We start from the raw sequence: 12,107 nt of genomic DNA, 5'->3' as shown, positions 1-12,107 counted from the left end.
CATCTCCAACAACCTCTTCTTCCCACCTAAACAGTTAGTTAGTTTTCCCTTGTCGTTGAAAGCCCAAGAGGCAACAATAAAATCGACAAACAAACAAAGATCGAATCTTTGTCTTTCATCTGTTGATGAAGAGAGACAAATCGTTTTCATCTCTCTTCGAAGAAAGACAAAGACCATTCGTCTCTCTTTGTCTATAGACGAAGATTCGTCTGTCCTTTGGTAGACAAAGGAAGAAGATTCAATCTTTGCCCATTCATCAATTTCTTTGACATCTCTTAGTCTCCTGACGGTAAGGGAGAGCTGACAAACAGTTTGGGTGGGAAGAAGAGGTCGTCAGAGACACAACAACAGTCAGGAAAGAGGGAAAAAAAAAACTTAAGTATAAGAGGAAAATAGTCATTTTTCAAAACTAGAAAAATTTATATAAAAGTGAAAGTATTAGTTTTCAAAATCAGAAGGAAATGAGATAAAATTAAATGTTTTTTTTAATAATATTATTGAAATAATAATTTTACCTTTATAAATAACAAAAATTTTAACATAGTTTGGATAATAGATAGATATTTAGCTTTTTAAAACCCGCAAATGTGAGTTTGGAAATAGATTAAAACTTTGGCCTTATACAAATTTTACAAGTTTTCAATTTGTCTCAAATTTTTTTCAAACATATTTTATAATTTTAAAAAGTTGCCCAAATATTCTTATAGTTTCCTATGAGGTTTGACAATCTATCAAATACATCTCTATCCACAATAAATTTTTGGATCTATTATGCCTGTTCATAATTTAATAGACAAATTTTATTATTCAAAGCCATTTGAAACTTGAATTCTATCAATCCGAAACAAAATTTTTTGAGCGAAACAATTAGACTTTGAGCTTACCCAACCCAATTGACACTCCTATTACTAATGTGTTATTACATAACGATATGTTATTATTTTTAATTTTAAATCATTCAATTTTAATATATCAACAATTATACTCACATTTGTACTTTTTTTTTGTGGTATAAGTATTATTGAAATTAGAATAAAAGTGGATTTAAATATGACCGAGTTTGAACAAAGGTCAATTCCAACTCAATTAAATTTCACAATAATGAAATTGAACTGATTTAAATAATGAACTATGACAAATTAAGGATAATCACAAAGTGAGAGTTATAATAAGGAATTGTTGATAAGATTGAAGTTTTAATTTGAGTTTGATTTATTAAAGTAAAACATGGATTAAGTCTGGTCAAATGACTTGTTTTTTAACCTAAATTTTAGTTAAATTTTAAAAGTATATATATAACAGTTTAAAAACTCAAACACCCACCCATGAGCTAACAATATTAGATTTTTTTTTTAAGAAACAAAGGTAAAATCATCATTTTATTATTAAACTCTAAAAATCTAAATCACTTTCTCTCTTATAGTTTGTAAAACTAATAATTTTTCCTTACGATTAAATTTTAAAAAGTTACAATTTCTCCTCCTAGTGTTTCAAAATCGTTTTCACCCAACTAATCCGGTGAACAGATAATGGCCAAACAATGAAATGATGACTTTTGGATGATGAAGCGTCATTCAGATGACAAAGGATGACGCTTCATCATTGAGAAGCATCATCCAGATGTCGTCCTGTCATTGTTCAACCATAGTCTGTTTGCTCGATTAGTTAGCCATATATGATTTTCAAACCCTAGAGGGCATATGATAACTTTTTAAAACTTAAATCTAATGGGGAAATGGTTAGTTTTTCAAACTATAAGAGAAAATTAATATATATTTTTAGGGTTTAGTAGTAAAATAATGATTTTACCCTTATTTCTATTAAAAAAAGAAGATAATAGAAGTCAACTTATGAATGAATATATAAGCTTTTGAACTATTATAAGTGTGTTTTTTAGATTGGATTAAATTTGGGAAGGAAATAGTCCTCCGACCTATTATTATTATTTTAGATATGCATGAAATTTTTACCACATAATTAAATTTATAGAGATTTTGGTAAAAGGGACTCTCTCATATATTTGTTTTGTTTTAGGCCAAAGGACTATTTCACCCTTAAGTTTTAGTGCATTCTTAAAGTCACACCTACGTGGTTTGAAAAACTCGAAATCCTATCTATGGGCTAACTTTTGTTAAAAAAAGTACGGATAAAATTATCATTTTATTAATTATATTAAAAAAATATAAAATTCATTATATTTCCCTCCCACAATTTTAAAAACTAACAATTTTACCTTTGCCTAAAGTTTTCTAAATTTCAAAAGTAACATCCCCCTCTAAAACTTAGGGATTATTTTTCAGATGTTCTTCGATAACCGATGACAACGTTTCAACCTACTACCCACCAAATCTTCACTCTCCAGTGGAAGAAGAGGCTACGAAGATGTGTCTTCGTTGATTCCAGATGAATCGACGAAGACCCTTGTCTCCATCTATTCATCTAGAATTGATGAAGACTTTATCGATTATTCTATAATCGACAAAGATGAGTCTTTGGTGCATCATCTGGAAGCCTCAGAGGTGGCCGGTGAGATAGTGGGTTAAAGCTTTTTCTCTGATTGCCAGAGACGGTGACCGAAGAGCCTCTAAAAAATAAACCCTAGGTTTTTTTAGGGAAAAAAATATTACTTTTGAAAGTTAGAAAACTTTAGAGAAGGGTAAATTTGCTAGTTTTTAAGACTGTGAGAAAAAAAAATAATGAATTATATATTATTTTAATATAATTAATAAAATAACAATTTTACTTTTACTTTTTTTAATATAAGTTAGTCAATAGGTAGGACTTTGAGTTTTTCAAACTTTGTTTATGTGGCTTTAAGAATGCATTAAAACTTGGGGGTGAAATAGTCTTTGGGCTTTTGTTTTAACTTTCGAGAGCAACCCCCCTTTAAAAAAAAAAAAAAAAAACTCAATCTAAAGAAGAGCCCTCAAGGGCTGCTGGGTGAGTGTCCTGTGATTCTGTGAACATCAGCTCAAGGGTTTTGGCAGCTTATACAGATATCAAAAGGTTCTCACATTAAAGAAGACGGACGCCTTCTCTCAGGAATCGTAAGTTGTTTCTCCCCCAGTCTTTCATTCCAATTCTCATGTTTTATTTTCAATGCAAATCCATCTTCCGTGGATTGCCAACACACCAACTGTATAATTCTCTTCACAATCACAAATCCATGCTATTTACTAAATACATCTCCACTGCTACGAATCTACACGCATTTACTGTTTCTTACCTCATAAACTCATGTGGGTTCTCTCAAGAATCTGCTTTATCTATCTCCGAACGGGTTCAATTTAAATCCCCAGAAAAACCGGACTCTGTAATTGCCATGTTCAACAACCATTGTTTCTCAAAACTACAAATTTTCGACCTCATCAAAAGAGAGCCCCGTCTGCTTTTGGCTAATCCGGAGAAGACCATTTTGCCAAAACTGAATTTTTTTTACTCTGTAGGCTGCTCAAAGCCTGATGTTGCTCTTATGTTTTCCCTATGGCCTCGTATATTAAATAGAAGCTTAGAAAAGTTTATAATCCCTACTTTTAATGAACTTAGTAATCTGGTTCAATCTAGACAGAAGGCCATTAATATTATTAAAGGCAATATGCGATTTCTGTTGGAGGATTTAAACATTAATGTTGCTCCTAAGATTAATATTTTGCGAAGCTATGGTGTGCCTGATTCAAATATAGGCACAGTGCTGTATATCTGGCCTCGTATTTTTAAAGTGAGGCAAAGTAAATTTGAAAATGTTGTGGAGGTTGTGGAGGAAATGGGTATCAATCCTTTGAAATTGAAGTTTGTTTTAGCAGTTGGTGTGAAATTGAAAATCAACAAATCCCTTTGGGAAAAGAAACTCGAAGTTTATAAGATGTGGGATCTGTCAGAGGAAGAGATTCTAGTAGTATTCCGAAAGTATCCTTATATTATGTTGACATCCGAGCATAAGATTATGGCAATGATGGACTTTTTTGTGGAAAAAATGGGTTGGAAGTCTACTATTATTGCAAGATGCCCGAATCTTATTAATCTCAGCTTGGAGAAGAGGATAATTCCCAGGGCTGCAGTTATTCAATTTCTGTCATCAAAGGGTTTGATTGGTAGGGAATATACTAAAATGCCGACTTTGTTCTTATATTCTGTAGAAACCTTCCTGCAAAGATTTGTGAATTCTTATGATGAAGCTCCTCAACTGCTGAAGCTTTACAAAGAGAAGTTGGACCTTTCAAAGAGAGCAAAATCACCTGCATAAAGGTAAACACGCTAAGAGTTGTATTTTTCAGCTGTGAAACCAAAATTGTTTGTATTTTTCAGGTGTTGATTGATCTTTATAAGTGCCTTCTTTCCTATATTTTATGCCACAGTGAGAGGGAGTAATTAGTCCTGATTAATTATGAAATTTGTCTAATAGTGGTTTCCCTGTTTCTACTTTCTTCCTACTTAACCATAAGCCCATTCATGTTTCAATGTTTAACCCAATAGCATGCTACAAATCTGTGTCTTTGCCAAGTCCTGTTACAACTATGTCTACTTGTTTGCTTTCTTACTGTAACCCCAAACAAGAACAGCTTCTTGTGTGATGTTATTTCCGGCACATAGATTTAGCCTCTGCAGAAATTCTCTCTCCCTTCAGAAAGTTATACGAAAATGGAGGTAAATGATGTAAGGACATGAATGAATGTTAAGCAATGTTGGTTATTCAGTGTAAAGCATGTAGAATTACTCTTTGGCAAGAGGGTGTTTCATGATAGACACAAGCAATGAATGTTGGGATTAGTCCATGTGTTTTTGGGGAATGAACATGTATAGAAGCTGACATAGTTGATAACTGAATCAGCTTGACATGTTGTTTTAAGTGCGCTATCATACTCAATGTTTTAACCAAGAACACTTTTTCACTTCTTGATTCAACCTTTGTTTAAAATATTAATGTTGTAAGGGTAAAATAGTAATTTACTATTTAAAAATTTATAATAAATGAAAAATAATAACTCTTATTTATTTCTTACCATACCGATTTAAATATGACAAGTAGGTTCTCTCAATAAGTTTAAAAACTTATAATTTAGTCCTTACAAACATTTGAAAACTCTAGGTTTTTTGGTGGTTGATTGAAATCTCACATATACAAACTCCTCAGCTCTTACCACCTACAATAACATTATCAACTTCTACTTCAATCACAGGTAGTTGGAGAAAGAAGTCAATTTCGTTAGACTTCATTTATGAATTAACAATGTCAACAATTTGTCGATGGAATTCGAGAATCTAACATCAACCAATTTAGTAAAAAATGGTCAGATTTAGAGTTGAAGTTATAGGTTAATTAGTTGGTGAAAAGACATAGTAGTTTTGGGAGGGCTTCAATCGTCAATGATTTTGTTCTAGTTTCAACTATTGTAGCTTTAAGATGGTAAAGGGGTGGGTTGGTCGAAGAATAGGGTGAAAGTGAAAGGAAGGTAGAAAGAATAAGGTCTTTTGGAAATTGGATATCTAATTTTTTCTTTTAATTATGTAAATTTTGTGGTGATATGGTCATTCGGATACGAAGATCCGATACAAACCTCTCATCTTCTTCTTCTTTTTTTTTTTTTAATGCAACGTGGCAAAATTCAATCCTCGTCATCTTATTCGCACGATAAATGGTGTTGTCGATGTAGTGATGTTAGGACAAGTGATAGGTTTGATGTCTTGTAATTTTACTTGGATATCTAGTGATCTTGTCTAAAAAATTATATGCAGGGGTTTTTAAAAACGATTACCGGATGAGTTTGTCAATTTTTTGAACTGAATCAAATTTTTGGTTTAGAAAAAATATAAACCGAAACCAAACTAATTTAAAGATTAATTGATTTTAAACTGAATTAAAAATACTAATTAACTGAACTAAATTTTCATCTAACTAGTTTTTGAACTGAATTAAAAAAATAATTATATTTTATTATTTTATTCTATTTTTTTAGAAATATATTCAATATTTTATTTAACTTTTAATAATTGGTCCGGTTAGGCTCGATTAATTGGTTTTAAAATTATACAAATAGATAACAAAATTAAAAAAACCAGTTTTCTATATTTTTAAATCAGTATCCGAATTGATTTTTTAAATAATCTATTTTTGGTTTGATTTTTAGTTCAAAAATTAGTTTAATTCAGTTATTGGATAATTTTGGACACCTTTTAATATTATGAATACGGTAAAACAGTGCAATGAGGTTTAGCGTATTTTTTCTTGAAAATTTATTAAATAGGAATAAAATTATAATAAAATTCCACTCAAAAGCACTCTTTTGTTTTCTAATTTTACACTTATTTTTGTTTTATTTTGTTTTCTAATTTTGAAAAAAAAAAAACCCAAAAAATAAGTGTAAAGAAAGTTCGCTCTAGCTAGCGGCCGGATGAGTGTTGTGTGTCCATTAGCTCAAGGGTTTTGGCAGGTGTACAGTTATCAAAAGGCTCTCTCCATCAAAGAAGACGTACGCCTTCTCTCAAGAATCGTAAGCCGTTTCTCTCCCAGTCTTTAATTCCAATTCCCATGCTTTATTTTTTCAGCAAAACGATTTTCCATGGATTACCAACACAGCCATTCTATTATTTTCTTCACTATCACAAATCTGTGTTATTTACTAAATGCATCTCCACTGCTTCAAATCTAAACGCGTTTACTGTTTCTTACCTCATAAACTCATGTGGGTTCTCTCAAGAATCTGCTTTATCTATCTCCAAACGGGTTCAATTTAAATCCCCAGAAAAACCAGACTCTGTAATTGCCATGTTCAACAACCATTGTTTCTCAAAACCACAAATTTTAGACCTCATCAAAAGAGAGCCCCGTCTGCTTTTGGCTAATCCTGAGAAAACCATTTTGCCAAAACTAAATTTTTTTTACTCTATAGGTTTCTTAAAGCTTGATGTTGCTAGTATATTTTCCCTATGCCCTCGTATTTTAAATAGAAGCTTAGAAAAGTTTATAGTCCCAACTTTTAACGAACTTAGCAATCTGGTTCAATCTAGAGAGAAGGCCATTAGTATTATTAAAGGCAATATGCGATTTCTTTATGAGGGTATAAACATTATTGTTTCTCCTAAGATTGATATTTTGCGAAGCTATGGTGTGCCTGATTCAAATATCCGCACATTACTGTATATCTGGCCTCGTGTTTTTAATGAGAGGACAAGTGGTTTTAAAAAAGCCGTGGAGGATGTAGAGGAAATGGGTCTCAATCCTTTGAAATCACATTTTGTTTCAGCAGTTGGTGTGAAATTGAAAATCAGCAAATCCCTTTGGGAAAAGAAACTCAAACTTTATAAGATGTGGGATTTTTCAGAAGAAGAGATTTTAGTAGCATTTCGAAAGTATCCTTTAATTATGTTGACATCTGAGCATAAGATTATGGCAGTGATGGACTTTTTTGTGAAGAAGATGGGCTGGGAGTCTGCTATTATTGCAAGACGCCCGACTCTTATTAATCTGAGCTTGGAGAAGAGGATTATTCCCAGGGCTGCAGTTATTCAATTTCTGTCCTCAAAAGGTTTGATTGGTAGGAAATATACTAAAATGCCAACATTGTTCTTATATTCTGAAGAAACCTTCCTGCAGAGATTTGTGAATTCTTATGATGAAGCTCCTCAACTGCTGAAGCTTTACAAAGAGAAGTTGGACCTTTCAAAGTGAGCAAAATCACCTACATGAAGGTAGATGGGCTAAGAGTTGTATTTTTCAGGTGTGAGACATAAATCGTTTCAATTTTTCAGGTGCTAATTGATCTTATAAATGCTTTGTTTTCTATCTTGTTTCCCTGCTTTTACTTTCTTGCTACTTAACCATAAGCCCAATGATGTTTCAATGTTTAAGCCAATAGCATTGCAAGATGCCCGGCTCTATTAGTGGAGAAGAGGATTATTCCCAGGGCTGCAGTTATTCAATTTCTGTCATCAAAAGGTTTGATTGGTAGGAAATATACTATCATACCTGTCATTGTTCATATGTTGTGAAGAAGCCTTCCTGCAGAGAGTTGTGAATTCTTTTGATGTGAAGCTTCTCAACTGCTGAAGCTTTACAAAGAGAAGTTGGACCTTTCAAAGGAAACAAGACCACCCACATAAAGGTAGATGGGCTAAGAGTTGCATTTTTCGGGCGTGAAACCAAAATCGTTTGTATTTTTCAGGTTCTGATTATAGATGCCTTGTTTCCTATGTTTCAAGGTTTAACCCAATAGCATGCTACAAATCTGTGTCTTTGCCAAGTCCTGTTACAACTATGTCTACTTGTTTGCTTTCTTACTGTAACTCCAAATGAAGAAAATCCCATAAGAACAGCTTCTTGTATGATACTGTTTTCTGCACATAAATTGTCTCTCTCCCTTAAGAAGTTATGCAAAAATGGAGTTCAATGATGTGAGGATTTGAATGAATGTTAGGCAATGTTGGTTATTTATTGTTGATGCATGAAATATTACTCTTCAGCAAAAGAGTTTTTCAACACTGGACACAAGCAGTGGATGTTGGGATTAGTATTCTTGTTCTGGGGTTTGATAATGAACATATTTAGAAGCTGATCAGACTGGGAACTGGATCAGTATGATATAGGGGAACAATGCTGTTGACATATATAATTGGGTCTACAAATTATTATAGTTTATTTTGAATTATAGATAAAATAATATTCAAATATATGATTATACAATCCATGGAGAAGGCATAGAATCACGGAAATATATATGAAGTTAAATACGAAAATGCTGTGGAAACGAAGATGGGAATTATAAATACGACTTGCACAATAAAAAATTATTAAAATCCTTTGGTCCCAAAACCAAACGTCCTCCACGGTTGATCTTTTCCAAGAATGAGTGAGTTTCAATGGAGAAGGCTCAGAATGGCCCCGCATAAACGCACCGTTTTATGAAGTTATTTTTGTTTTCTAATTTTACTCTCAAATTTGTTCTGTTTGTTTTAAATTTCAAAGACCCGCAAGAAATTCAATGTAAAGAAGAGCTCGCTCTGGCGGCGGTGTGAGTGTCCATTAGCTCAAGGGTTTTGGCAGGTTACACAGGTATCAAAAGGCTGTCTCCATCAAAGAAGACGAACGCCTTCACTCAAGAATCGTAAGCCGTTTCTCTCCCAGTCTTTAATTTCAATTCCCATGTTTTATTTTCTGTGCAAAACCATTTTGCATGGATTGCCAACGCACCAACTGTGTTGTTGTCGTCAAAATCACAAATCCATCTTATTTACTAAATACATCTCCACTGCTTCAAATCTAAACGCGTTTACTGTTTCTTACCTCATAAACTCATGTGGGTTCTCTCAAGAATCTGCTTTATCTATCTCCAAACGGGTTCAATTTAAATCCCCAGAAAAACCAGACTCTGTGATTGCCATGCTCAACAACCATTGTTTCTCAAAACCACAAATTTTAGACCTCATCAAAAGAGAGCCCCGACTGCTTTTGGCTAATCCTGAGAAAAACATTTTGCCAAAACTGAATTTTTTTTACTCTGTAGGTTTCTCAAAGCCTGATGTTGCTTGTATGTTTTCCCTATGCCCTCGTATTTTAAATAGAAGCTTAGAAAAGTGTATAGTCCCTACTTTTAATGAACTTAGCAATCTGGTTCAATCTAGAGAGAAGACTATCAGTATTATTAGAGGCAATTTGCGAATTCTGTCTGAGGGTATGAACATTAATGTTGCTCCTAAGATTGATATTTTGCGAAGCTGTGGTGTGCCTGATTCAAATATACACAGATTATTATACATGTGGCCTCGTGTTTTTACAACAAGGACTAGTGGTTTTAAAAATGTTGTGGAGGTTGTAGAAGAAATGGGTATCAATCCTTTGAAATCGCAGTTTGTTGTAGCAATTGCGGTGAAATTGACAGTCAACAAATCCCTTTGGGAAAAGAAACTCAATTTTTATAAGATGTGGGATTTGTCGGAGGAAGAGATTTTAGTAGCATTTCGAAAGTATCCTTTTATTATGTTGACATCTGTGCATAAGATTATGGCAGTGATGGACTTTTTTGTGAAAAAGATGGGTTGGGAGTCTGCTATTATTGCAAGACGCCCGACTCTTATTAATCTGAGCTTGGGGAGGAGGATCATTCCCAGGGCTGCAGTTATTCAATTTCTGTCATCAAAAGGTTTGATTGGTAGGAAATATACTAAAATGCCAACATTGTTCACGTATTCTGAAGAAACCTTTCTGCAAAGATTTGTGAATTCTTATGATGAAGCTCCCCAGCTGCTTAAACTTTACAAAGAGAAGTTAGATCTTTCAAAGAGAGCAAAATCACCTGCATAAAGGTAGATGGGCTAAGAGTTTTATTTTTCAGTTTTGAGACCAAAATCGTTTCTATTTTTCAGGTGTTGATGAATCTTTATAAATGCTTTGTTTCCTATCTTGTAGCCCCAGTCAGAGGGATTTATTAGTCTTGATTAATTATGAAATCTTTGTAATATTTGTTTCCCTATTTCAATGCCCAATAGCATGCTGCAAGTCTCTCTCTCTCTCTCTCTCTCTCTCTCTGTGCCAGGCCCTGTTACAACTGTGCCTATTCGTTCGCTTTCTTACTTTAACCTCAAATGAAGAAAATCCCATAAGAACAGCTGCTTGTATGATGTTATTTCCTGCACATAGATTTAGCATCTGGAGAAATTGTCTCTCCCACTTTTAAAATTATGTTAAAATGTAGCTCAATGATGTAAGGATATGAATGAATGCTAACCAATGTTGGTTATTCATCTGTCATATATTTATGATGTACATGAACATTGAACAGTGTTTTGAACAGGTTTGGGTCTCTGTGTGCCACCAGGAAGATGTATCTCTGTTTTGGTATTGTGTCATGTGTGCATAATCTATTAAAAAGGTAAAACCATAGAAATTTGTTGTTTTTTCAAACTTTTATATCATTTATACAAGAAAGAACTTCAAGTGTATAAGGAGTCTTTTATTTTTATTTTGGTCATCTCTTATTGTTGTTTTGAAGGGTTTTTTCATTGTGAAAGTGAGAGTCACTCAATATCAGTAATACAAGTTATATTTACAATTAAAATTTACCCTGTACAAACCTTTAGAGTACGTTTGGTTATGGGCATTAAAGATTATTCTGATAATCTATATTTTATTATTTATATTATTTTGTTTAATTTATGAGTAATAAAAGATTGTGGTAATGTTCTATTAGTGATGTGGTGAGTAATATAAAGGGTAATTTGATTATTACTTCCACCTTAAGTATTAAAAAATTAGCAAGATAATCTTCATTTTATTATAACTATATATTTATTTATTATTTTTTTAGGAAAAAAATAATCGCATTTTAAATTAATATAATAAATAATATAAAAAAACATTTTAAAATAATTATACTCAAAGATATTTAAGTAAAATAATATACTAATATTTTATTATTATTTTTAATTAAACACAAAAATTATTTATACCTATCTCGTTTATCAAATTTTATCAAACATAATAATAATTTATATCCAATGATTTTCAAAGTAATCTATTTTCAAAATAATCTTTTCATTTTGGTAATAAAATATTTCTCAAACTAAATGCCCTATTAAAAGGTGTCTTGATTATTTTAAGTTTGAAAAAGACAAACCCACACCTTTAGTATCTTCTTTCCAATTTTTGCCTTCCCAGTTGTTTTACGCGGAGTGAAACTTTCAAAAGAATAATGTCATGCTGTTATGAATAACCCCATGTCTAATTTAGCATCGTGACGCTGGAGTTGATAATGTCACAGCCACTGGTGTTAGAGGCTTCAATCTTTTCAACTATAATCAATTTCGGTGCTGGCTACTGTTATATTGAAAAAGCAACAGTTTAAAATTCTTTCAGCCATCAGCTGAAAATATAATCTCATCCAAAATCATTTTGTAGTAGCAGTAGCAAAACAGTAAGGAGAAACAGAAAAATGATTAAATATAAGTTTTGCTAATATTAGTTGTCATCATAACTCATATACTTCGCAAAATCCTCAGTATATATATATGAACTGATAACATCAAATTAGCATCTAAACTGCTTAAAGAACATCTCCAAGACCGGATGTGAAAGAAGCTGTCATACCAAAACATTGTGAAAACAGGGTGGTTTCGGG

At 32.5% G+C, this 12,107-nt stretch overlaps 2 protein-coding genes across 2 annotated transcripts; both read left to right on the top strand.

The window, feature by feature from the left end:
- Positions 1-2,905: 2,905 nt before the first annotated feature.
- LOC123221555 lies at positions 2,906-8,387 on the top strand. The gene is made up of 2 exons (XM_044644382.1): positions 2,906-4,240; positions 6,383-8,387. Exons 1-2 carry the CDS (start codon positions 3,086-3,088, stop codon positions 7,664-7,666), a joined length of 2,439 nt encoding a protein of 812 aa, XP_044500317.1. The 5' UTR covers positions 2,906-3,085; the 3' UTR covers positions 7,667-8,387.
- Positions 8,388-9,373: 986 nt separating this feature from the next.
- LOC123221554 lies at positions 9,374-10,294 on the top strand. The gene has a single exon (XM_044644381.1). It carries the CDS (start codon positions 9,374-9,376, stop codon positions 10,292-10,294), a length of 921 nt encoding a protein of 306 aa, XP_044500316.1.
- Positions 10,295-12,107: the final 1,813 nt, after the last annotated feature.

Source organism: Mangifera indica, chromosome 7 (assembly GCF_011075055.1).
Source record: "Mangifera indica cultivar Alphonso chromosome 7, CATAS_Mindica_2.1, whole genome shotgun sequence".
Lineage (NCBI taxonomy): Eukaryota > Viridiplantae > Streptophyta > Magnoliopsida > Sapindales > Anacardiaceae > Mangifera > Mangifera indica.
The sequence above is the reverse complement of the archived record's forward strand: the minus strand, read 5'-3'. Positions and strand labels throughout refer to the sequence as shown.